This window comes from Strongylocentrotus purpuratus, unplaced genomic scaffold, assembly GCF_000002235.5.
Source record: "Strongylocentrotus purpuratus isolate Spur 01 unplaced genomic scaffold, Spur_5.0 spur5_scaffold_7, whole genome shotgun sequence".
NCBI classification, from domain to species: Eukaryota; Metazoa; Echinodermata; class Echinoidea; order Camarodonta; family Strongylocentrotidae; genus Strongylocentrotus; species Strongylocentrotus purpuratus.
In genome coordinates, this window is record NW_022145613.1 from 13,699,281 (window position 1) to 13,726,375 (window position 27,095).

Here is a 27,095-nt window from a genome sequence, read left to right on the forward strand (position 1 = left end):
TATCATTATCATCATCATCATCATCATCATCATCATCATTATTACAAACATATACATGTACAAAATATTCTAATCAATTTAGAAAAAAATTACCAAAGCTTTTTGTTTTATATAAAATTACTATTCAATATATAAATGTTTCTCAGTTTGCTTGTACAGCGCATAAATAAACTAAAATGTATGTACTCTAAAAATATTGTATTATAGTTCAGGTTGATACATGTACCTTGCTTTATAAAATATTTAAAAAATAACTGAGCATGATCATTCCATGTTCCAATCAGAACATTTTTAGGACACATTCATCCACACAAAAAAAAAAAATTAAGGGTGCATAACTACTGCATTCTGAACAGGTGTACATGAAAATGTGCATTGCCTATAGTGTATACACTGAAATGTACCCGTTCCAACATAATCAGTACAGTGCTAATGCATATTTTTGTACTAAATGTGTAATAAACAAAGAAACAAGTAATTTTTCTTTATGTTTGTACATTTGTATGTATTTTTAATGTACTTGTAACATATGTATATACATGTATAATATTTTAAATAAAAAATGTAATAATTGGGAATTGAGGACTCATGTTGTACAATATATTGTTTTGATATGTTTTTTGTGTGTGTACATTTGTTGAATTGTTTTTATTTACACTGTACTATTTTTAAAATTACTGAATGTATTTTTCCTTTACCGCGTAATATGCAAGCAATGCTGTAATATGTACTTATACTACGTTCTTACTGTTTTTTTAGTGAGATGTGGAAAAATAAACTTAAAACTTGAAACTTAATCATAGTACATCACATCCCCTAACCATTCCTGTCCTAACTAAATGCATATTTTTTTAAAACTTAACATAAAAATATTCCAGGCCTCTTATTGGTCAAAACTGAAAGCTACTAGCCGTTGGGCAAAAAAGCGAAAAGTATAGTGACCGGGCAAAGTTCTACTTGGGCATAGAATGAAAAGATGCAATGGGTACACGCTGTGAGTTTTAATGGATACATATGCAGTGAGACACCTGCAACTGGGAAATTCCCTGACAAATATACACTTACAAATAAAGTTGAGTTCTCGCATGTGCGATTGCATTGTGAAAGAAATGGTGTGGGATCAATGAAAAGGTTGATCATCTAACACATTGTAAATATTTGTGTGTACTGCAAGGATCTGGAATCATCAAAATCATAGATAAGGAATTTGGCCAGTTTTTATAAAGTTACAAGCACTGTACACAGAAATATGTATATGGGACTACGCGAACATGTGGCATAAAAATCTGTCACGATTGTTATGCTGTTACAGTGTACATGCCATATTTAGAATATTCAGGGCCTGTAGGGCATTTGAAGAGCCATGCTTTTCTGGTAACATTTTTTATCTGATGTTCTTCCACACTTGCATAATAACGCTCACAAATTATTTTTCACCTCTTCCCAGAACTCGACCGTCTCTTTAAACAGGCATATTTTGTTGAAATATCTCTTCTTGAGAAATGACATGTGGTACATTGTATCGTCCTTGTTTTCACGAAGTGACGGTAGTGAGGAAAATCGTAACGCAAAGTGAATGCAATTTTTTTTCACTACCGTCACTTCGTGAAAACAGCGACGGTATGTCAAACAAATATTGACTGCTTATCTGTAAGGTTACAGTAAGGATATATTGACTGCTTTGAGAGGCATAGTGGTTTCTATAGGGTCAAGGGAAACTCACAACCTGCTATGACCCCAAGGCGCTTGCGCCGCGGGGTCATAGCAGGTTGTGAGTTTCCCGAGACCCTATAGAAACAACTATGCCTCGAATATTAAAAGCAGTCAATATATATTTTATATACCGAAAAAAAGAAAATGTTGACTCGCCCATTTAGGTTTCCATCTCTTTGAAGTCATGAATATTAACACCAACAATAACTTGTGTACAGTATGAAATCCAACAAGCTGTGCTCCAGTAGAACAGGGAATACCAAACACGTTTACACGAACAGTAACTTTTGTACAGGATGATATCACCAACAAGCTGTGCTCCAGTAGAACAGTAGAACATGAACAGTAACTTTATAAATATAAAGTATAAAAACCCCAGTATTTTGCGATCGAGACTAGTACACAAAATGGCGATCGGTCGTCTGCGCTGCGTGGATTGGTAGATTCGTCGCCTGAATGCAGCGACCAAAATCGAATTGCACTCAAACACCGTTAACGGTATTGCGCATCGGTCATCGCACAAAAGAAACTTATACGGTAACACGTAAACCAAAATGGGGATCGCAGCAAAATGACGTCACGTTTCACAGCCATGGAAAAAGTGCTATGAAAAATGGATATAAACCGGTAGAGCCGGGAAAAATGACTATGAATTTCAATTAGCGGGCATGGTTAAGAACATGACTGCATTTTCAACCAATCAGAAGACAGGATTAGTAAAGAATCTTAAAATGAGGTATATAATTAAAACTATTGCTCATTGATGATCTTGAGACAGCATGCAAAGTTTTGAGATCCCCTTTGGATTATAACCCACCTCTCAAAGCAGTCAATATTTGTATTTTTTTTACTGTGAGGCCCCTCTAATATAGGGCACCTCTAAAATAGGCCACCCTTACAAATTGCTGTGTATATATATATATATATGCATGTACACGTAGATACATCCTGTATAATCCAACTGGTCACTTGAATACATGTACTTTTAACCCCTCCAGTAAGAAGACACTCCACACCCCTAGTTTGTAATAGACTAATTCACCCAAAACTCCCCAGTGCAGCATACCGGTATGTGGTCATGTTGAGACCTATAAATAGCCAAGTGACTGATTGTTGTTTTCTCTTCTTACCTTATTTACAGGTGAGAAAGTATACATTCCTATAACATTTTTGCTATACTTGTTTTACATTAAGCTAATATCTTTAATTACAGTAATATTCTGCAGAAGATTGGAATATGGTAATCTCATCTTATAATATACTGATGGATTTATTGTTATGATTGTATGATATGTCTTCCTATGGCTATAAAACTGTAACTGATGTGGATCGATGAATGTATTCAGAGTAAAATGTAGAACTAAATGCCATTTGATTAGAGATGCTTGAGAGTAATATAAGATACAGGAATACAGTACAGTTTAGCAGGGGCGGCGATTGCTTTTCATGACCAACTGGGGGGGGGGGGGGGGGGGGGGGGACGACATGCAAGATTTTCTATATTTACTTTTACATTATGAAGGATATTATGCGAAGGAGTGTATAGTGACCAAGCAAAAAGATTTTTGCATGTTTATTAGTCTAAACGCTGCACTCTTGGGCCCTCCAGAGCCCAAAAGTGTGTTGCAGTCTTTAGTCAGTATATGCTATACTTTTTTGGTTTGCACTTTTCAAATTGAAGGGAAACGTGTCCGTCCTCCCCCCGGATCGCCGCCCCTTGGTTTTAGCATTTATTTAGGATAATATCATTATTTTCCAAGCATACATGTCGATATGATAAGAGATTGAAAGATCCAGTCTATACCCTCAATTATAACTATTGCTTTTCATGAAGTGTTATGTTGGAAAGATTCCTGTTAATAGATCATTCTTCTTGTTGATGCCTCATACATGTATATAGCCAAGTGACTGATCAATGTTTTCTTTTTGCACTTGATACTTTATTTACAGTTTTCATACAAACCCCTTTGGGGAGCAGTAACAGTACTGAGTACTACAAAAATATGTATTTTGCATACCGGTATCTATATCCTTTGTACATTTCACTGTCAGTGCCTTTTTATATTCAATTTCAAGGAATTACATTTCGTTAATAAATTTATATTGAATTTTTCTGCCACAAAGATCAGTAATTTTTGGCAAATTCATTTGTGTCAACACTTGTTGGTGAATTGTGATGATCAGCAAATGGACACAACTTTGGTTAAGCTATGGTCACAACTTAGAGCGACAACTGACCGATTTGTAGCCTGCTCGGTCGCCGCTGGAATTTAGACATCGCCCAACGATTTTTGGAGAAGTTGAGCATGCTGTAGAGCCCCAGCGATGCCTGGGCGGTGACCTGTCGATTTCCTGTTGGTCAATGGTCGATTTTAGGTCTAAACTGGGCGAAGTCGGGAAGCTTCTCCGTGCGGCGTCCCTGTAGTGAACGACTGATGACCCACCAATTCCCAGGCGATCTCCCACCGGCCACCGGATGATTATTAAAAAATTGCCCGGCGGCTGATCGGCGGGGCATCTGCGGGTGTTGCGTAGGCCAAAATACGCTCGGAGCCATGGATGGTCAATTTTTGACCTAAATCGCTCCATGGTGAACACTCGATTAAGTCGCCGCCCAGGCACCAAGCGTATTTTGGGCGGCGAGTGAAAAGTGAGCAGTCGCCGTACAAATTTTAACTCCGCGCTGAAACTTCAGCGGCGACCGAGTGATGCCCTAAAAATAAGCGGTGGCCGGGCGAAATTGGCTAAAAACTTGGCGCCCGACCGCCGAGCAGGCTACTTTTAGGGGATTGTGACCATAGCTTTGCATTCTGTTAATTGAAATAACTAATCTACTGCATAATGAATAATTCAGAATTACATTTCTTTCAAAATGAAATTCCCTTATCCCATAGCAGTACAGTGTCCTCTTAGAGATGATTTTTTATCTTTTGATCCAGAATGCTAGGAATGCCATATTTTATATTGGCAGAAAAAGCCAAAATCACATAAATTTTTCCATCAATTTCCAATGTAGTATGTTTTACCGTTCTTGAATAAGAGCTACAATGGAACATGTTTTATAGAGGTCCTTTGGACCATGGAAATTACTTTGTTATATCAGGGTAAACATAACAAGAATTGACAGAGCTGGGACCAGCAAAATCACCTTGTTATAAAAGAGCTCTTTTTGGAGCTCTTTATTATGAGGTTCCGCTGTATTTAATCAACAAAATGGAGACGTCTGAGACGCCCATGACGTGCTGAGAAACTTTACATTATGCCTTGTGCATATACTCTTTGGTGGGGATCGTTGTAGATAAGTAGGCAATAAAACAATAATTCTCTCAGAATAATTAATTATTTCTTGGGGTGAGTTTTTCTTTAACTCTTTTATTCAAATTGCATACACTGTATGCAATTTTAATTTAGCAAGCCTTTAAAGGCATCATTTAACTAAATCTCTAAATCTGAGATGCATGGCCCGTGTTATCAGTGTCTATGCCTGACAAAATTGAGCATTAAAATGATCATGAAGTGCCTCAAAAAATAAAAAATCTTTGAGTGACCGGTTTTACAATACTCATGTCCCCCAATAGACTGTAGTGTTATAAAAACTGCTAGGAAATCGAACAAGGGAAAGTTCTCGGCGGTCTCGTCTGCACTACGCAATTTGTTATGTGCTACAGTGTACATGACCCCTTGACGACTCATCCTACAGGTGCCACACTTGTGCGGCATGCTACAGGGCTTATAGTCCGGCAGCCATCTCGATATACCTTGTTTTAGGGTCTATAGTTTTTTTTTCTTCGGATTATAGTTCCTTAGACCATCAATTTGAAGAATTCGATTGCTGACACTCTGTCAGCATTGAGCAATTTGAGATATGTGACGTCATACAAAATGGCCGCCAAAATCCCCCTTTTAACCAAAATTAATGATATAAAAAGTTTTAACAGCATTTTACTACATAAATGGCAGTCAAATATCTTGATTTTTTTCTAGAATCATAACTAAATAAAAATTGCGATGCTGTATGATCACAAATGATATGCAAATTTGCATAATTCGGAATGGCGCCCTCTATAGACACATTAACTTGAATAGTTCAAAATGATGGCCAAATACCAATTTCTAACATGAGATTATCATATGTCATGAGTCAGATGCACTGGATACAGTGAGTAAAAATTGTACTGCACATTTATTTTTATTTTGTAATTTGATACTCGAAGAAAACACGGTTGAATTTTATGCTCTCTGTCCCATAGATATGAGGTGGCATATGGTGATAAATGCCCATTTTCAGTGACAGCGTTAAGAAACTAGATTTGTATTCTAAGGTACTAGATTCTTTTAAATTAACCTAAAAATTACGAACTACCAATACGATACAGGACTATATCCGTTTATAAGTTTGCTTCAAAATCTTGAAATTTGTTTAAAAGCCCTCTAAAGTGTTGGGAACCCTAAAATATTCCATGCGGAAGAGGGTGCCATTTAACACTTAATTCTGCAAAGTGAGGTCGTGACTGTAATGCGTGCTTCCACACGCATGTTTGCAAATGAGCTCTCTTAACATTTTCTACAAACGCTTCAGTAGTTTGAGGTAGTGAGGCAAGGTTTGGGGGTATTTGGAGCTCCTAGTCTTCGGACCCTTGATAGCCACACGTTGATACGAGCCTCTGACATTCAGTTGGTTGTTGACTGTCCATAACATGAAGCAAAGCATTGAGTAGGTTGAGTGATGACATATGACCATGCTGCTCAACATTGCCAACTGAGTCCTAAGGGAGTCGAATCTTCTGCTTCATCACTTTCAGCATTGTACCCTATCCAATGCCAAAGTATGCCCCAAGAGTTTCGCATCCCGTCAACGCATGTCTTGCCAACATCGATGGAATGATATCTCCTAACTTGTCTACATTGGCAGGAACATCAATAACAGTTCGATTTGTGAAGGGGCGTCTCTATGGTCATTGGCGTTTTGTAAGTCCGTCATGTAGATAATGATGCAAAAGTAGTACGTAGACGTCTGTGTCATCCACTAGGACCCTAACATACATCTTCTCATTAGCATCAAATCAAATCGCTTGCTGTACTTTGATGTTGCCTGCTTCATCATAACTATGTTGTGGACAGACCTTTCCTTGGCATGACATCACTGCCTGGAATCACTTCAATTAACAGGAACCTCATCTTGACGGTAAAGGCCTAGCTGCTTGTGCTTTTGCCTATTTCTGAGCACCCAATCATCCTGCAGACTCGGGCATATAATTATGATGTCGATCAACTGTAGTTTGTTGTCATGAAAAGATAGTGAAGTTAGCAACACTAGAGACACGTTTCAACAACTTCTCTCCCTAGCTTTATTGATCTTTCCAAAGCTTTTGACTGCGTACAACATAAACGTCTTCGAAGATTATGAGCTAGATGGGCTTTCCAGCACATATAATTCAACTCATCCAGTCGCTCTACCAATACCAAGAAGCAACAGTAAGAACAGAGAATGGCTACACCGAAAGGTTCACTATTGGTCAAGTTGTCCGTCAAGGCTGCATCCTATCACCATAACTTTTCAACATCTATGCTGAATTCATCATGAGAAAGGCATTTTATGGTCAAGTTTCTGTTGGTGGACGAACGATCACCAACCTAAGATACGCCGACAATACAACACTCTCTGGCGTATTGATGGGGAAGGGTTGGGACGGGGGTTGGGGACAGTTGAACCCCCTAAACAAAACTCAAACTGTTTTTTCTATATATTCGAAACCAGTGATTTACAAATGTTGCTGAAAAGACATGATTTTCCTGGGTTTTTTCTCATATTTTAGTAAATTATTATTTGTTAAGCGTATGTTGGAAAATGACAAATCTTAAATTCACAGTCAAGCAAAAAATATGCTTATTTAAAAGCCTACATGTCAGGGTCCGCAGAACAGCGGGGCTCAGGGGACTCGAGCCCTCCTCACTTTTTGTATATGTTAAAGAGAACTAGAAAGAAAGAAAGAAAGTGGCCCGAGGTGAAATGAGGTATCAAAATATGTCCATCTTACAGTTAATAAATGCCTGAAACCCTTGAGCTTCCGGGGGCTGTGCCCCTTGAACACCACGCCAATTGGCGCTCCTCTCTTCCTGATCGTAAATACTTCACCCCCCCCCCCCCCCCAACCCGCTTTTAAAAAAGTTCGGCGGGGCCTGCATGTAACATGTATGAGTGGTGGTGATGCAGATTGTTTTTCTGCCCCTCTAAGTGTTTTTGCTCAGTATGCCACTGACAACACTTATAACAAGAACATCAGAAGAACTACTAGAACTCCTTAAAAAGGAGTGAAGGATGCAAGTGAATAATTTGGACCCTACCTCAATGTGAAAAAGACCAAAATCATGATTGATGGAAATTAACTACATGCAACAGAGCATGGTGGTTGATGGAGAAGAAGTTGATCAAGTGGACAAGTTTATATAATGTTCTTGGGTCAACGATTGTCAAGGAGGGTGGAAGCTCGGCAATATCTGCCTTTGAAATGTGGTGTTGGAGGAAGCTACTTGGGATATCATGAAGAGATTACAACACCAATGGACACAATTAATGTCCATCATCGGAGATCAACCGCCACTTGCTACCAGGATTGACGGTACAAGCTACAATAGTTTGGTCACGTTAGCAGAAGATCAGGAGACAACCTTGACAAATTATCATTCAAGGTACCTTTGAAGGAACACGTAACAAAGGAACACTCAAGCTCAGATGGACTGATGACCTTAGAGAAATCACTAGCCACCCTCTAAATACTAAAGACACTCTACCGGATTGCATGAGACAGATGCCGATCAAAAGGTCTCATCAAACGGGTCACAAGGGTGAGCCATGATCTATATGACAACGACGACGACGACGAACAGTAAGAGATAGTTTCTTGGAGGGCAGCAGTGACGCGGGAGTCAGTTGGAAGACTCTCGACCCGTTATGACCTCTAGATACTCTCGGATCTGTCAAACACCAAGCAAACATCATCAGATTTTCATCCACAGCAGAGCACAACCATCAATGACTGTACAAGGTTGTTCCAGTGTCTCGTGCCTGGCTGACATCTCAACTATTGTCAAATTCTATAAGACCGTCTTTGACATGGGAGTGCTCGTTTCCAGAATCATCAAAAAGTGCTGTTGTGACTGGTGAAAGCTCTTGTGACAAAATGTCCTTGACATTGACCTCTCTTGAACTTGTCTGCAGTCCTATTACTCTGGAGTAGATCAACTTTTCATATACTTTCGTAACCCAACATTGACTTCTTCATGGCTGCCACGGTTTGAACTTTCTTGGAAATTGTGTCATAGAATCCACCAGGTAATTTCTTTTGAAAATCATGCATCTGTCTAGTATAGATGTCAACTGCTTTATCCACATTCACTGACGTTGGAGCAATGCTGGCCTAAATAAAGCCTATCAATTGAATAATAATGTGTGCCGTAAAACCACTTCTCACCGATTTGATGTAAAATGAATTCTTTCATATCCATTTTTTCTTCTTGACATATGTAGGGTAGGTGTAGGGAATTGGAGACCACCAAGCTTGAACCCATCAATGTCTGTCCGTGTTGGCTCCAATATTGATATAGCGACATAATTATGTGGCCTTCAGCAACACTACTGCATATATCCAATTCATTTCAAAGACTACAATGCGTTCTCTCTCCGAGAAAATTGGCAAAATTGACCAAGATAAGCAATTTTGATCTTAAAGGTAATACAAAGTTTTGGTATGGGGTCATGAATTTGGTTCAAATGAACATATTGGAAGCATATGCGATCCTACAATATTCAGTGATAGTTGTCGCGGTTGAAATCGAGTCTAAAGTTATGAAATTGTAAATAATAAACTCTTTATGTTGTATAGCTTCCTCTCAAGGTCAAGATATTAATTATGCCATAAAACAATGTTTCTTGACTAAAATCGATCGATTAGCTATTCCCGTTTGGAAATTATATATCACAACTACATATTCTGAATATTTCATGGTCACAGCTAACACTGTACGGCCGTAGGCGCTATTTGAAATTTATCAAAATTTACCGGGAGCACCGGTAAATTTTTATATTCCATTTTTCTCGAAAACAAAAGTGTTTTAGGGGCTTAAATTTCTAGTGCTTATAATACATCCACAGGGTCATCCAAATATATCAAAATTGTAAAGAATCACCATCCACCCAATTTTCAAAATTTCCCGAAACTTTGTATTACCTTTAAAATTTTGCTCTGATATAAAAACACAATTTTCACTGAATGTTGTGGTGTATGCAGATATTTAGGGGTGGCTCTTAAAAATTAGTTTTAAAAGGAAGTTTATGAAATGTACCAACCATCACAGAAAGCTTATGGCCATTGTGTGTTGTGAATGGGTGTTGCAATTCACATTATGAATGGTGTCTGATCAGAAATGTGTGTAGGTAATGGGGGACACCGGGTCCAAGATGGGGGCCTACTTCTCCCCAGTTGTCCATTTCATGTTGAAAGGCACTATCATGAAACATATTTGCTTGTACGTGTCACCATTCTAATTTGAATGCATTTAATTTTAAGAAGTTGTTTCTATGCTGTGAGTTTGATCAATGTAAAAGTCATATTGCCAGATCATTGTTCTGAAAGTAGTTAAACATAATTGAGAGCACCCTTTATTACTGTAAACAAAAACTATAGAAATATGTCGGGCCACATTGTTTTAAAATCGTTTCAAAATTACAGTAAGTGCATTGGCTCCATGTATCTCTTTCAAAAAGTGTTTGAACTAACTATAACAATCCCATTTTCATTCAAATTGTATTTAAAATGTCTTGATTTGTAACTGTCCCTTATTACCTACATATGTAGGTAATGAGAGACCTTTGGTGATGACGTCATTAATCATTGTTATCTTATTAATAAGTTACATCATGACCACAATTTCGTTACCAAATAAAGAGAAAAAATACTAAAGAGAATACAAAAATGTCTGTATGTGTAACATTGTTCATATTTATGTAAATTATGCAAATGTGCTTAAGAGTCTTCCATTCCCACACCTACCCTATCTAAATTTGTACCAAAACGATGAAAGATTAATGCAGCACAACTGCAATTGTTGCCCCCAAAAAGCATTTAATATGATTTCAACGTGACATAGATTTAAGAAATTGGCATTTGGCTGGCACACATATTTTATTCAAATTAATATGTTTATAGAGGGCGTTATTTCAAAATATGCAAATAAGCTGGTCATCTATGGCCATGCAACATCACGAAACATTTTTTTAGTGATCGTCCTAGAGAGATACAGACATTTGGCTGCCAAAAATTGTAGAAAAAATCCTTATTATATATTTATTATTCATTTTTAAAGGAAAATCATGTACTTTGGCGGCCATTTTGTATGACGTCATATATCTTAAATTGCTCAAGGCTGACAGAGTGTCAGCAATCGGATTCTTAAAATAGAAGGTCTAGGCAATAAAAATCCATTGAAAAAAAACTATAGACCCTAAAACAAGGTTAGGCCAATAATCTGGATTTGGCTGCCGGACTATTAAGTGATTTTGACATGCAACATTAATTGATGGAAATATGCTTGTGTTGTTACATTTGCAATCAATGAATGATTCCCGAAATTCACAAAAAATAAGACGCCCGCAAAAATTACTGCCTTAATACACAGTATCCTTACATGTACCAGTGTACTCACCAGGCAATGCTTTAGGATAGCCGAGCATAAGAAGAGAGATGACGAACAGAAGACTGCCATTGGGGAGGAACCCTAACCACCAAGCCCCAACCCAATTCGGGTCACTAGGAGATACTAAAGCACTATTGAAGAAGACAAAAAATAAGAGAATAACATTTGGAAATAAGGGAAAGTAGACAACAATCATCAATTTTTTTGTTGACCAATGGTTGGAATGTTACATCAATACCCTTACCCTACCCTAACCAGCGAAATAGATTCATGTGAGCGGTGAGCGATCTAGCGCTCAAAAGCTTCAAAAGTGCTTGGGTAAATTGAAAAATAGCACTGGTATACATTCATAAACTCTTATGTTTATCGGATCTTGATCAAGCAGTGATCTTTTTCTATAATTTTTCTGTTTTTGCCCCTTTTTAAGATTAGAACCAATTAAATCTCAGAGTGCATTCCTTTAAATTGTTTTAGTTTGAATAAGTTAAAATGTGGTGTCAAATTACAGAAAATAAGCACACTTTTTTTTTTTTTGGGGGGGGGGCTACAGAATGTATTTAATTCATTTATTTTTACATCATAACTGGTATAAATATATTATTTTAAAACATAGAAAATAAGAACGATTATAAGATTTATAATTGTTTCCCTACCTGTCCGTTACATGAAAGTCTGTATAGACCCGGAGGTAGACTCCTCCCAGTGCGTAACCCAGGCCTGGTGCAGCTGCACTCATAGCATTGAAGATACCTGGTAAGATAAACAAAACAAACTACATTATGCAAAATGCTCTGGTGTTCAACATTATACACATACATGACTTAAATATCTTTTGGGATCACTGAAGGGGGTTACACATGTATTTCCAAAGGGTTATATTTTCTGTACCAAAAAGATAAGGTTTAAAAACATTTATTATATATGTACATGTAGTCTTTCAGGAGTCAATTGTGGGGTTCTAACTCACATGTTTCATTCCCAAATTAGGGGGGAAACTAACCTCAACAATAAACATACCCATGTTTGTTTTGAACGAAAACAAAGATATTTAGGAAAGAATTATGGTACAGCTTCCACATTAGAGCAGACTGCAAGGAAGGTGGTGGTGAAGATATTTTTTGTTAGAATTAATTAATTTTCATTTTAGCTTTCCAGGATTTCAGGTTTTCTACACCATGCAATGCAAAACAAAAGATATGGGTATGTCTTGCAAAATCTAGACACATATATTTCTAATGCAGTAAGTAATATCACCTGAAAACAGAAGTCATTGATGAACAAATAGCAGGAAAAAAATATTTATTTCAAACAGAATTCTCACCAAGGTAGAATCCAAAATCCTTAGCATGCAAGTTCTCATCCATATATGTTATGCCCAACGTATAGAGGGGTGACACTCCGATTCCGTGCAGTACCTGTGCTAAGATAAATACCCAGTAAAAAACAGCCAAATCTGATTCGGCACCACCGCTACCGTCGCAACTGTCCAACCTAGTCATGTTGTCGGGAGGCCTTTGACACAAGAGATTCGGCGATTCGCCCGCATCGTAGAGCCCCGTCAGGAAATGCGGGAGCGCAAATATCACCGATCCGAGGCTGAAGATGGCAGAACCGACGCCGATCCATCTGGGCTTGTTGCCCTGCTCACCGAGGTAGGTGACTAGGAGGGAGACAGAGAGTGCGGAGACGTCGTAGGCGCTGGAGATGAAGCTACTCTTGAAGCTGTCCAGGCTGAAGCGATGTTCAAGGGTGGTGATACTGATGTAGACTAGACCCATGGCAGTCATTCCCTGGATCAAGGACAGTGTACATACGAAGAAGAGAAAGCCCCTGGGGTTGTTGAAAATCTGTCACAGAAAAAAAATGTGTCAAAGAAGAGGAGTTTTTTTTTTTCTTTCTTTATTCTTATATCACACAGCTGATCTTAAATACAAGGAGTTAAGCAACAACTCTTCCTTAGGAATTCTCTCCCTTGAAGCTTCCCAGCATTTAAATAGAAAGTTAAATTTGTCAACAGAAGAAAAATGGAAAAGCTTGTTGAAGATATTTGTGGAGAGGGAGAAAAGGGGACAACGTGCATATTATTTTAGGTGTTCAGTAATAAAATTAACACAAACGTCAGTTTCAATTTCCAACTCTACCTTCTAGGGTTGTATTATATAAATTGAGTCCAAACTGTTTAAAGCTGAGCTTAGAAAAAGAAATTACATTAAAAACTGCAGTCACATACTTGTATACCTAAAGCATGCCACAACAGCATTCATTCCTCACCCTTCCCATGCCCCCTCCCTTTATGCCATGCCTAAATTTTTACTGAGAGAAACATAAATAATAATCTCACCTGAACGAAAGGAGGGGAGTACCCAAACCAGCCACATCGTGAAAGATCTTCAACATCTGAATGCACAATCTCGGAAATTGCATCACTGGTAACCGTGGCAATAGCATCTTCGTCTACCCTGTCCCGACTTCCATTCTCCCTGACCGGAGTTTCAACTTGTCCTCCTAAGTGTTCTCTTCCATCGAGTACCAGTACAGCATCATCGTCCCCATCTTCTTCCCTACTGTTATTTCTGGATTCGTACCTTGCGACGGCCCCCGGCGATTTACTTCTGCTTCCCTGTTCATTAGCTAATCTCGTTCTTGGGCTCGTTGGTGTTGTTGTACCATACTGTCTGTCCATTCCCTCATTGTGGAGGGGCTGGTCGCCTGATGACGGACCGATCATGTTGCCTTTGACAGGGTTCCGGTCGTTATCCTCATCGGTGAGTCTGTCGTGGCCTGTTGATATCACAGGCTCAATATCTGCATCAACCACCTGTAACCAAAGAAGAAAGTGTCCCAAGACAATTACAGTCTTAAACTATTTTTCATATTTGCTGCCATTGAGATTTTCACTAGCCACCAAAAACAAAAAAACAAAGGGAGTAGTGAGCAAGTGACAGTGACAGGGAAAAAAAATGATTCCCCCCTCTCCAAAACACATACCGGTACATTAACAAAATTGAGGGGGGGGGGGGGGGTTAACCCCCAAACCCTCACCACCCCCCCCCTCCCTGCGTGAGCATCTGGCCTAGTATAAACAATTTTTTCGAAGACTTTTGATATACTTGGAAGTAAAGAAATGGGGCTATAATTGCTAATTTCATGGGGATCGTCTTTTGTAAAAATTGGATTGACTTACCCGTTTAAAATAAATCAAGGAATACACCTTGTGATAACGAGTGATTAAATATGTGAGTTAAAGGCATAGCAAGTGGGTAGATTATTTCTTTTGGAGAGTCATACTTATTATATCGCAACCATGAGATTTTGAGTTGTTAAGAGATCGGATAATGTTAATAATTTCATTGGGGTTTGTTGGGATTAAGAAAAAATGACTCTTGATTTTGTTTCGGAAAGATAATCTTAGAAATGATCATTGGAGCAGTTAATTTTGCTGGCGAGTTCGAGCCGATATAAAAAATGAATTAAATGAGTTGATGAGTTGATGGAACACCCTAGAACCTGAATGCACCTTGTAATTCTCAGCAATCAGGTAAACGAACCCCAACCTCTAAAGAAATCTGACAGTCTATAAAGACTTCATTGTACTGCAGAAGAACCCGGCAAACATAAACCCATACAGCTATCTAGTTAGTAATGATTGGGAGCATATCAACATGTGATGCCTCACTTCCAGCGCTCAAAATACACGGGGGCAGTGGGCGATTCGCCCCCGTGAGCTACATAATCGCCCCCGTCAGGTTGCTCACGGGGGCGATTGCAAAATTAAAAATCGCCCCGTGGTATTATAATATAATGATTTTCTTTTCTGTTATAACTTTAACACAATATTGAGTTTCAATTTTCAAATGAAATGGAACTTAGATTAGCGTGCAAGATTTCTTGTTTTATGAGTAGGCCTATTATTACCGATTCAGCTCACAGTGCAGTGCCGCCGTCAGCAGTGGTTATAGGCCTACTGCGCCCTTAGTAGCGGTACGTGTGCACGCTGCCGCGCTATGTCTGCTGGAGCTGGAGGCGATCGCGCAAGGGCAGAAACATGGTCATGGAGAAGTTTTTTGTTGTGAAAGCGTTAACCCGCTGAAATCTGGTGATTTCAAATGACTAGCAAATAATGAACCTCGACCAGTAAATCAATATTAGGGACCTTTAGATTTGCACGTTGGGAACGTGGACTGAAACGTGCGGCCTCCTTTTAAGGCAGTGCAGTGCTTAAAAGGACGTGACATGTGACTGCCAGTGCCTTAAAAGGACGTAACACGTCCACGTCCACGCAAATCTAAAAGTCCCTATTGAGAAGAAGAGGACGACCAAGATGTCGTGGAATGATATGGTAACATGGGCAGATCTACGGGGGGGGGGGGGGGGGGGGGGGGGGGTTAGGGGTTTAACCCCCTCCTCCCACCCCGGCCCCCTTGGGCTGCCAAGTGAAAATGTGATATTAAAGCGGGGGGGGGGGGGTGCTGGAGAGGAGGACATGGGGGGGAGTGAAGCGCCGTTTTAGCATGACTTTCTTTTTAACTCTTACTTTCACCTATATCAGATAACCCTAAGTTTTTGGTTGCTGCTTTATATGTAGTTGATAATGCATGATTAAAGTAAAGAGAGAGAGAGAGAGAGAACCACCATCATTTTGCAATGGTTCAGGGTTCGTGTAATGTACATTTGAAACCATTTCTTAGCGTCTCAACCCTAACAAAATGGCAAAACTATTTTTGAGGAATAGCATTATACTGAATTAAATAAAGAATAATAGCTTTATATTGCATGATACTAATACTGATACGGGCTAAAGACAATGTGGTATTTGTATAGAGGTATTCCAAAATGACATTCTGATAATCAACATTTGTTCTGGTATCATAATGTATATACGCATAATACAACTGATCTTTATGATTTCTCAACGTGACATAGCTTCTTTTCCCCCTGCAAACAAAAAAGAAAACAAGGTTATTTAATAAAAGGATCATGCGACAAATAATCATTGTGATTCAAATTGATGCAAGGATTTTTTATAAGCAATGCTTTTCACCAGAATCTTCTTTGTAAAAATGACTTTTACAAATCTCAGCCATGCAAATCTGCCACTGTGTTGTAAGATCACTTTCAGATTAGGAGAAGTGTATTCTTTAATGAGTATTTTACATTGAATGGAACGTCTCAACTCAGTAAGCATGACTGAGATTTGTAAAAGTTGTTTTTACAAAGAAGATTCGGGTGAATAGCAGTGCTTATTCAAACAAATATTCGCATCAATTTGAATCACAATCATTATTTGTTGCTTAATCCCTTTTAATGACCTTGTTTTCTTTCTTGTTTGCAAGGGGAGAAGAAGATATGTCACGTTAAAGACATCATAAAGATCAGTGTTGTATGCGTATATATTATATTCACAGGCCAGTAACAGCTATGTAGCTTGTAAATTTGTAAGAGGGAAAATGCTGATTGGAATGATAATGATGAAATAGCAAATAATTGAGGAGTATCATAGGTACCAATTCAATGGATATTTGTATAAAAAAGAGCCCCCGTCAGTACTAAAAGAGCCTGTGAGAAGGCTCACAGGGGCTCTTTTTTGGGGGGAAGAGCCCCCGTGGACAAAAAATTAATTTGAGCCCTGCTCACTTCATTTGAACAATCATTACACATCTGCAACTACTTTTAGTATCTACCCATAATTAATTCCAACCCTGGATTTCCTCTGTTGACTTACATGTACCTTGGCCTTCACTTTTGTCCCTACCCTGGAGATGTAAAAGTACATGATAAAGTCATTCGTGTCTACAGTTATTCCCATTCAAACTTCGTATTCATGGTACAACCCACTTCCAAATCTGAGATTTTCTTTTTCAATTATTGTTGCAAATTGGTCCCAAGGACCTGTTTGACACCCAAACCCCCTACCCCTCCCCCTCCCCTTCCCATATGGTTTGGTGAAAGGTAAGTGCAGTGATCTTTTAAGGTTATAATGCTTAATTTTCTTCAGGTATGAACCAGGCTTGATTCTATTAAAAAAGAAGGTAAAGAGGGACTAAAATCCCCCCCCCCCCCAAAAAAAAAAAAAAAAAAAAAAAATTGTTTGATTCCTTTTGATAATAATAATAGAGTATAAGCCCACACTTTTTTTATTCTATTGCCAAATCTATGTTTTCCCCTCTGGCATTTAGATCTCTGGGTTTTTTTTTTTTACCTCAGACATTTTAACCGCTGACATTTTTACCTCTATTTTTACCTCTTGACATTTTTACCTGGCACCTACAAAAATAGGAGAGAAATCATGGTGATTGGGAAATCTATAGTAATTTTAAAGATTTTAATGGACCATAAAGTAGCTCAACGAAATGTGTGGCCACAAAAAGATGTGCCCAAAAACACAAAGATCATAAAAGAAGTGATGTTTGTTAATTAAAATTGCTATTTTTACATAATTGAATGGAAATTTAGCTAACATTATGTACCAGTAACAGCTCCATATCCCAATAATGCAGTTCTACTTCTGTGTGATAAACTCTTGATTCCCAATTTTGCATTCCAGACGAGTCTTTTCGAACCACCACATTTCACTAAGCTGCCTAAAAGCACTCAATCAATATCATTTGGCTTGACAATCTTAACAAAATTTTTCCCATTAACGTTCGCCTTGAACCCTTTACTAGAAATGCAATTTGTAAACAAAATTCTCTCTCTCTTCTTCCCCACTTTCTTTCTTTCTCTCTCTCTCTCTCTCTCTCTCTCTCCCTTTCTCTCCCTCTCTCTCAATCCTTTATCTCAATGTTTTACCCCTTAAGCAGACTTTCCTCTTAAAAAAAAAAATCCATTACTGCTCTTTAATTTTCTTTGATAGTTCAGACATCTTAACTAAACGTTGGAGGGAGGGAAAAAGATCCTTCTATTGGGGCAGCTCCAGGATTTTGCAAAAGTGGGGATCTAATTAACGAAAAAATGGGACAATACAAAAAACAATAACAAAAACACAAACAAAAAGAAACATCAAATATAGAAAGTGGGTCTGATCAGGCAAAAAAGGGAGGAAAGGCCCGAATACACGAAAAGCTCCCAACAATTAAGGAAATAAGGGGTAGTCTAGATCTTAGATCTGAAAACTGAATTTCACGACCCATCCCCCCCCCCCCCCACCATTTTTGCATGTACACACCTTAATATATTATTATTGCAAATATGTTTCTATTCATGCAACCCCTGTATCATAATCATCAAGATCAAGCGGCGGACAAAGCTCTGACTAGCACGCAAGCACACTAGCCAAGCCCCAAGGACCGGACTCGCAGTACCCTGGACAACCGTTGACCCTTTAGCACCACGAACTCCCGGCGTACGCGAGACCGGTACGTATGATGACTGATTAAACCCTACCCTGGCTCTTAACTTCTATTTCTAAGTCCTAGACTCGTGTGTTATTTCTTATTTTCTATACCGCTTCTCACCTGCATATTACCACCAAACAGGGAATCCATGACTGAAACTAATGACACGAGCACGAGCTAGCTTGAGGTTTTTAATGTCTTCTTCTTGACAGCAAATGTTGAAACTGCAAATGGTGAAATATGACCGACGCCTACTGCACTCTCTCTAGCTAGCTCTGCGTACACTTACCGCGTACGGCTAGCTGGCCGTGCACCCGTGATCCCTCCCATGCCCACTGACCAATGAGGAGCCTTTCAACTTTTGTGTTATGTATTCTAGAACTTTTAGATTTGCTTCTTCTTCTTCTTGATTTGTTTTTGTTTGGCAATCAGTCACAGTTGACTTTTTTGCCATACACTATTTTATGAATTATTTATATAGACCTAGATCTATATACATATATGTACAATTTCATGTCATAAATGACTATTTTTAGGATTCTTTCTCCTTCCATCCTCTTTCCTTCCTCTTTTTTTCTTTTTAGACTCTATAACTTTTTTAGAGAGAAAATTCAATAAATTAATAATTTTGGAAAGAGACGACGGCCTAGCAAGTTGTGAATAGAAAACGCCTATAAACTAAAACTAAACGTACGTACTTGTGTTTACGCGCACGTGCGCGTTCAAATATCACCTCACGTATGCGTGGACTGATACGTGTGACGTCCATTCAAGGCAGTGCATTAAAAGGACGTCGACCGTAAGCAATCCACATTGTCGTTGTGCAAATCTAAAAGTCCCTATTCACCTCTTTCCCGTCGATGACAAAAATAATGAAGATAAAACTCACCCCCTCCCCCCCCCCCCCCCCAAAAAAAAGAACAGGCAGGAGTGATACGTTCGAATAGATCTTGTTCAGATTCGGACTATTGAGGTGCATGGGGGGGGGGGGCAAATCTGAACAAGGGACTATATTCAATTGGTTACCATGCATGGACCCATGGCTGAGCTAGGGGAGTGGGGACATGTGTTGATTGATTGATTGATTGATTGATTAATTTTTGTTCGCAAAGAATATACAACAATATACAAGAATAGCAGATCAAAATATTAAGTCAGCTTGAACTGGATAACCCACCACGAAATGAGCTCGACAGCTTATTTCCAGTGGTGATATAGGCTATATTTCATGTGTGCATTGTGAGCCACCAAACCCCCCCCCCCCCACCCCCCCCCCCCCCCCCCCCCCCCCTCCTGACCAAATGTTTGTGAAATACATGCATCCACTTTTCACCTCTCTTCCAAAATATTTATTTGGTGACTTCCTAACTTATAAAGCCCCCTCTATATAAAATGTTGGGAGCCCCAAATTTGCCCCCAAATTTACTTAAATAATTTTGTGTACAGTGACAATGATGTGTGAGAAAGTGAATGTCATTTAACACAAAATTCTGCAAGGATTTTCACATCAAAATGTGTTTGAAGACGGATATTGATAAAAGAAAGTCATATTTGGGTTACTGTTGTACGCAGAAAACCTCAATTATGTATTCTTTCATCAATATTCGTCTTCAAACACATTTGTTTTGAAAATCCTTGCAGAAGTTTGTGCTAAACTTACACCCTCTTTCACACTTTTATACAATTTAGGGGAAATTTCGCCCACACATTTTTTGAGCTCCCAACACTTTGAAGATGTTTTGCGAGGTAAAATTGAGGACAGCTTCAAAATGACTATACTGAAACGTCAATATATTAGGTTGACTCTGTAAGGTGGCCGCCTGTGCCGCCTGTGCCGCCCCCTTTAATTGCCTCTTGGAACGTTAAGATGCTTATATAATGATTAATGAGGTAATATTTTATAGAAGAAAGAGCATCTCCCCTCCCCCACCTGGAAAAAAAATGTGATTTCATTTTGCCGCAATATAGGCCTATACTAAAGAGGCGGATCAATGATTTTGTTTTACTGGGGAGTGGGGGGGGGGGGGGGAGGGGTGGCAAACAAAATATCGTGCGAGTCCGTCAACCTGGTAACGGCATCGTCAGGCAAAACAAAAACAAAAAAAATCAAAATTTCTCGTTCCCTGCCTTCTTCTATTCTCGACCCGCGCCTCTTTAAAAAAATATATCAATATGTTTGACTTGAAATGAAATAAGAAGAATCTAAAGATATCCAGACAACCAGTGACAACAAAACTACAATAATAAAACCCTGACTTTTCAAGTTTGCCTTTCACCTTCTCTTAAGCCTCTGAAAATATTAAGTTCAGGTAGAAAGGAAACTGAATTCAGAAAATGTTTATGGAAAATGGACCTAATAGCAGCTATTATAATCGGGGAAAATATCAAAATTATATTTTTTTTAAAAGCATTCTAAGTTTCGTATAGGCCTACCACATGATCATAACATCTTTTTGCGATCGTGATTAATAAAGTCAGATCAAATCAAACGAAAACAAATCAAATCGAAGATGAATAAAACCTGGTGAGAAAGTATTTAATAATACTGTATATAGGAATGATTAAGAAGAAGATTAGACGGATTCAAAAAAATTGGCCGGGCGTATTACTTTTATCCCGAAGGAAAATTAATATATAGGGCTATAGAAGGGGATTTTCCTTTTAAAGAAATTCGCATTCTTATGATAATCTCAATTTCCCTCTCTCATTACTTCTCGTTACTGTAATGAACGAGAAGGTGGTATTGGATTACACAATTCATATAAGCATTATGACCGCTATATAATCTAGCGTTATTATGTGAACCATATTTATTCTTTCTTTATTGCAAACATATCTGTTTCACAACGAGATGAAAATGAGATATAAATAAAACTTAGACGGATGGAGCTTTATGCCATTATTGATTCAAGACTGGCAGCTTGATTTTGTTTCGGGGTGGGTTTTTTTCTCCACCCACCCCCCCCCCCCCCCCCCCCCTCCGTTATTCTCAAAACTAAAATGCCAGTAATATGGTCATTGTGCAACAAATATCTGGGCAAACATTATCATTCTTACACGAAATCAATATTTATTTTAAATCAAATCGAGTATGGCTGTGACTCATGGTAAAATGATGATGGAGGTACATGATGAACTTATGTGATACATCCAGAATTTAATTACCTGACATGTGGCGAATCTATAATTTTGTGGCAGTGGGGGGGGGGGGGGGGGCACAAAGTTCGAAAATTTTGTACCTCTTTTTTGTTTGGGTGTGTATGGGGGAGGGGGAGCCTAATCCAAATCCCCTTTGCACCCGCCTCTGAAGCAGATTATATTTTTCTACGTCTACGTTCTCTCTCTCTCTCTCTCTCTCTCTTTTTTTTTTCTCTCTCCTCTCTCCCCCCCCCCTCCCCCCCCCCCTCACTCTCTCTCTCTCTCTCTCTCTCTCTCTTTCACTCTCTTTCCTGCTCACTTCAACTCTCCTTATCTTTGTTTCTCTTTCTCTCTCATTTTTCCCCGTCCACTCTACCTTTTCTCTCCCCCCCCCTCTCTCTCTCTCTCTCTCTCTCTCTCTCTCTCTCCCTCTCTCTCTCTCTCTCTCTCTCTCTCTCTTTATATCTCTCTTTCTCATATCTGAACTTGTAGTAGTATTAGTGATATACTGTGCGAGACTTGACGTCCCAATGCACGTTTCCATTTCTTGCAATTGTGTTTTGCCATTGGCATACAGTCATACCTTGTCGTTTATAAAGAAAAAACTAAGTACGAACTATTTTATTTGCTTACCGAGCCAAGATTTCTATTGAAGCACTCATCCAAAAACATGGCTATACATTATAAATCGAGCTTGAAATACTATTCGGAATAAACCGACTTACGCAAACCCTGAACCATTGCAAAATGATGGTGGTTTTCTCTCTCTCTCTCTTTATTTTAATCATGCATTATCAACTACATATAAAGCAGCAACCAAAAACTTAGGGTTATCTGAGATAGGTGAAAGTAAGAGTTAAAAAGAAAGTCATGCTAAAACTGCGCTTCACTTCCCCGCCCCCTGAAAAAAATAAAATAGATTAGTAGTCCTCCTGTCCAGAACCCCCCCCCCCCCCCCCGCTTTAATATCACATTTTCACTTGGCAGCCCAAGGGGGCCGGGGGTGGGAGGAGGGGGTAAAACCCCCATGTTATCTACCCATGTTATCATATCATTCCACGCAGGGGCGGTGATCCCGGGGGGGGGGAGGGACGGGTGACACGTCCCAGTGGCGGATCCAGGGGTGGGCCGAAACGGCCGCGGCCCCCCTATTGGCGAAGCAATAAAATTGAGAAGGAAAAAAGAGGAAGAAAAAAAGAAGGGAAAAAAAGGGGGGAAAAAGGAGAAGATAAAAGAAAAGAGAACAAAAAGTAAAGAAAAGAGAGAGAGTTCAAAAAAGAGGAAAGAAAAAGAAGAGAGGAGCCGGTGAGAAAGCAAGACAACGAAATGGCACTAAAAATTAGTGACAGTAACGACGAATAAGGGAAAGACAAGGGGAAGGGGGTGCGTGAAGGCGGATGCATTAAGGGGAGGGGGGGGGGGGTGACTGGCCGTATTCTTATTTTTAGGTTATGCGAAACTGAGTCGAAATTATGCTTCTTTTCAAAACAATCTTAGCATGCTTGTTTATGTTAAGCCGGAGTGCATGAAAAGGTTAGTGTAGAAACACTTCTGAAAAGGCCGCGCCCGGCCCCTCCAAAGAACGGCAGAATGGTAATCTATAAATATTATGGGGTCATTCTTGATGGCTTGGGAGTCGTTATTAAGGAGGGGGCCCGGCCCTACTCAAATGGTAGTGACGGTAACGATGGATAAGGCAGAGGGGGGGGGGGTCAAACCCCCCTCAAATTTTTGTCAAGTTGTCAAGTTGGTCCTGATGTGTATAATGCGTAGACCAGGGGTTCTCAAACTTTTTCTTTGACGGTCCAGAAGCGATTTCTATGAAAGCTGTAAGGTCCGAAATGACACTTGTATACTGAAGATAATGAGGCTTGTTTTTGGTCTATATCTGATCCAAGGAGAATTGTTACAGTTTTAAAAAAAACAGAACCGCCAGTGCTTCCACTCGTTTAAATAGAGTTTCCTGAAAAAGAACACCCAATATCCTGGAATTTGAAAGAATTTTCTTAAAACATTCAAAATGCCTCTTACGTGGATTTCTTATTTGAATGAATCGCTATGACGTTTTAATATGTATCAATGAGTGGGCTTATTTTGCTTTCTAATGGATCCATACAACGTGACAGAGCTTGAGGGGTCTGGTAGAGCCTTTTCAAGAAAGAAATTGTCTTTAGGAGAAAAAAAGAGGTTATTTCTAAAATGAAATGAAAGGGTTATTGACTTTCAAGAGAGAAAATTGTCTATAAGAGAGGAGGAGAGGTTATTTCTAAAATGAAATGAAAGGGCTCTTGTCAAATAGCCTTTCATTTCATTTTTTCTCTCGAAATAAACTCTCTTTCTCTCTGATAGACAATTTTATGAGATGGAATCTTCAATCTGAAGCCTTTTTGTGCTCTTTGAAAATGGCACACTGAATGGGGGCAGTGCAATTTAAATTTCAAGGGATGGCTTAGAGTTTTTATCGCTCTTGAAAGTCAAATAGCCCTTTCATTTCATTTTAGAAATAAACTCTAATACATTCCTTGATATTTAAATTGCGCCGCCCCTATTGTGTCCTCTTTTTAAAGAGCACAACAGAGCCCTCAGATTAGGCAGCAAGTAGCAAAACAAACCCGTAACACTGGACACAACATTCAATGGGATGATGCCCATATCATTGAGTTTGAAACGCACTTCTGGTCAAGAATGGTAGAAGAAGCATCTGCATAAAAAAGGATGAATCCTTCACTGAATAGGGATTCTTGCTATACACTTTTACCTTTGTGTAAATAATAAAAAGTCCACGGGCGTGGTTGTTAGAAGCTTAAACTACATAAAACTCTCTCCAATTTTGCAGGGGGAGAGCCTTTGTCGGGAGTCTTTAATAATAAAAGGGATAAATCCTTCACTGAATAGGGATTCTTGCTATAATGTTACCTTTCTTCGCTCCAGTGATCTCGAGGCAGCAGACAGCAAGAAATTGTGTAAATAATTCGCTGTTGCCGGGAGTCTTGCATTGGGCGGAGCACCAGGAAGTTCTTGAACTTTAAAAAAATTTAGGAAATTCCAAATAGTCGTCATGAGCGATAGAAATTGTAATTTCCTCCTTGAGAGTCACATACCCCTTTCATTTCATTTTAGAATTTAACCTCTCTTCTCTCTTAAAGACAATTTCATATAACTTCTGTTTTCGTATTGTTGTACTTTCGTCCGCAGACTACTTAAGCACATGTCGAGCCAACTCAGTCGGAAATGTAATATGTAGGCCTAAGTGTAAAGTTAAGTTTCATGTTCTTCCTTTTTCTTTCTTTCTTTCTTTCTCTCCCTCTCTCTGTCTCTCTCCTTTTCCTCTATCTTCTTTAAAAAAAAAAAAAAAAATTCTTTCTTTTCTTCTCATTTTTCTGTGTGTGACATGCGTTGCGCGTACGTCTATCAATGTCTTAATATGGTAGATTTACATTTTGATGTTTCCCTTTGTAGGTGCACCTTATATTCCAGAAAGTGCCCTATTTTGATGGTGCCCCCCCCCCCATGTATTGATCTCGATAAAAATAAATTTCTCATTAATTCTATTTCCAATATATCTAATACTTGCACTAATCTCCAATTAAAAAAAATCGTCTACTTTCTCTCAAGACAACATTATATAAAGGATTCATTAATGCAAGGCTATCACGCGAGTAATCTCTCAATTTCTAACTTCCTGCTTACCTCATCTCCCAGTCTCCCTTGCTTTAATATTCCTCGTTACTTCCTTCCAATTGAACTCCAACTTAATTGATGTTATACACTGTATCTATTCTTCAACTACAGGTAGATGCAAATGTTACTCAAAATCCATTATATAAATCACACTCAGGATACAGCCAATCGACGAGAATTGCTTCAATCTATATTTTACATGTATCATTAATATATGGTTTTACAATGGCTATGGTGATGAGTTGTCTAGGTAACATGTTGATGTGTTTGTTAAAATGTATTACCATGGTGCACCTTCTTGGTTACAAACAAATTATGTGTATGTATTAACGTAAGTTCGTGCCTTTACATATCACAGTAGAAATCAATGTTTTATATTTGATGCAGAATAATATTAATATTTGGAGATTAGAAACACAAACAGTTTCCATAACCGTTCAAGTGTTTCAAGAAAAAGTTAAGACAACTTTCTCCTGGATGTAAATTGGAATTTTAAGCGGTTTCATTGGAATTAATCGAGAAATTCCCCTCGCTAGCGTGTAAATAAAAATACGCCGGCCGGCCATACGTAAATGGCAGTGACGGTAACAACGAATTAGGAGGAAGGGGTGCATACGTGAACTACAAGCGATGATGATGGGGCAGGTGGCAGGGGTAGGGGTCAAAGTTCGCCCCACTCTTCAAGTACCCCCCTCCCCAAAGGGCCACTTTTACTTTGTAAAGAAGTGCCCCTTCCCCTTTTTAACTCGGATAAGCGCACATTTCATCAACACATGTGCCCCCTTTCCTATCTGATAAGGGCTATTTAGAAAAATGAGGCCCTTCATAAATAAAAAGTGTCCCTTTTCATCTCTGGTAAATGACCATTTTCATATATGAGAAGTTAATTCTTTTCACTTCAGTGCGCTCTTCACCTCCGATAATTGCCCCTATTCAAATCTGAGAGATGCTCGTTTTACTTTGAAAAGTACCCCTTCCCCTCCTGATAGGTACTCTTTTCATCTATGATGGGTGCCCATTTTCACCTTTGCTAACTGCCCTTTATTTTGAATCGTGCCCCTTTCCCTTTCTATTAAGGGACCTATCCCCTTTTCATAAATGCCCCTTTTCACCTCTGATAAATCAATTTCTGATGGATGCCCCTTTTCCGTCGACAAATGCCCATTTCCCATACTCATAAGTGCCCAATCTCATTTCTGGTGAGTGCCTCCTTTCAGGTGTAAGAAGTGCCCAGTTTAAACCTTGATAATTACTCTTTGTACCTTGACACATGCTCCTTTTCTTTTCTAATAAGTGTCTTTATCCCTTTCGATATGTGTCCCCTTAACCTCTCATCATCAGGCACGTAGGCACGGGGGGGGGGGCACGGGGGGGGGGGCACGTGCCCCCTAACCTGCTCATCATTAGTCTTGCACTAATTTAAAGCGACTAAGAGTAATTTCCCCTAAAGCTTGCTTGCTCGCTCGCATTTATAGATGATACAATTATATGTCACTTTAAAACAAATGTTTTTTCAGTCTTCCGTGATGCTTATAA

The 27,095-nt window shown here is 39.0% G+C and overlaps 1 protein-coding gene across 3 annotated transcripts in view; it reads right to left on the reverse strand.

Moving 5' to 3' along the window:
- LOC115918356 (solute carrier organic anion transporter family member 4A1-like) overlaps positions 1 to 27,095 on the reverse strand; it is a 38,384-nt gene that overhangs the window by 7,186 nt on the left and 4,103 nt on the right. The window contains exons 1-5 of one of the 3 annotated variants that reach the window (XM_030974973.1): positions 19,030 to 19,052; positions 13,748 to 14,224; positions 12,728 to 13,253; positions 12,060 to 12,156; positions 11,416 to 11,537 (exon numbers count right to left, since the gene is read on the reverse strand). In XM_030974973.1, the coding sequence (XP_030830833.1) occupies positions 11,416 to 11,537; positions 12,060 to 12,156; positions 12,728 to 13,253; positions 13,748 to 14,134 (1,132 nt within the window). In that variant the 5' untranslated portion in view covers positions 14,135 to 14,224; positions 19,030 to 19,052. The other 2 variants (XM_030974972.1, XM_030974971.1) reach the window with 2 other exon arrangements.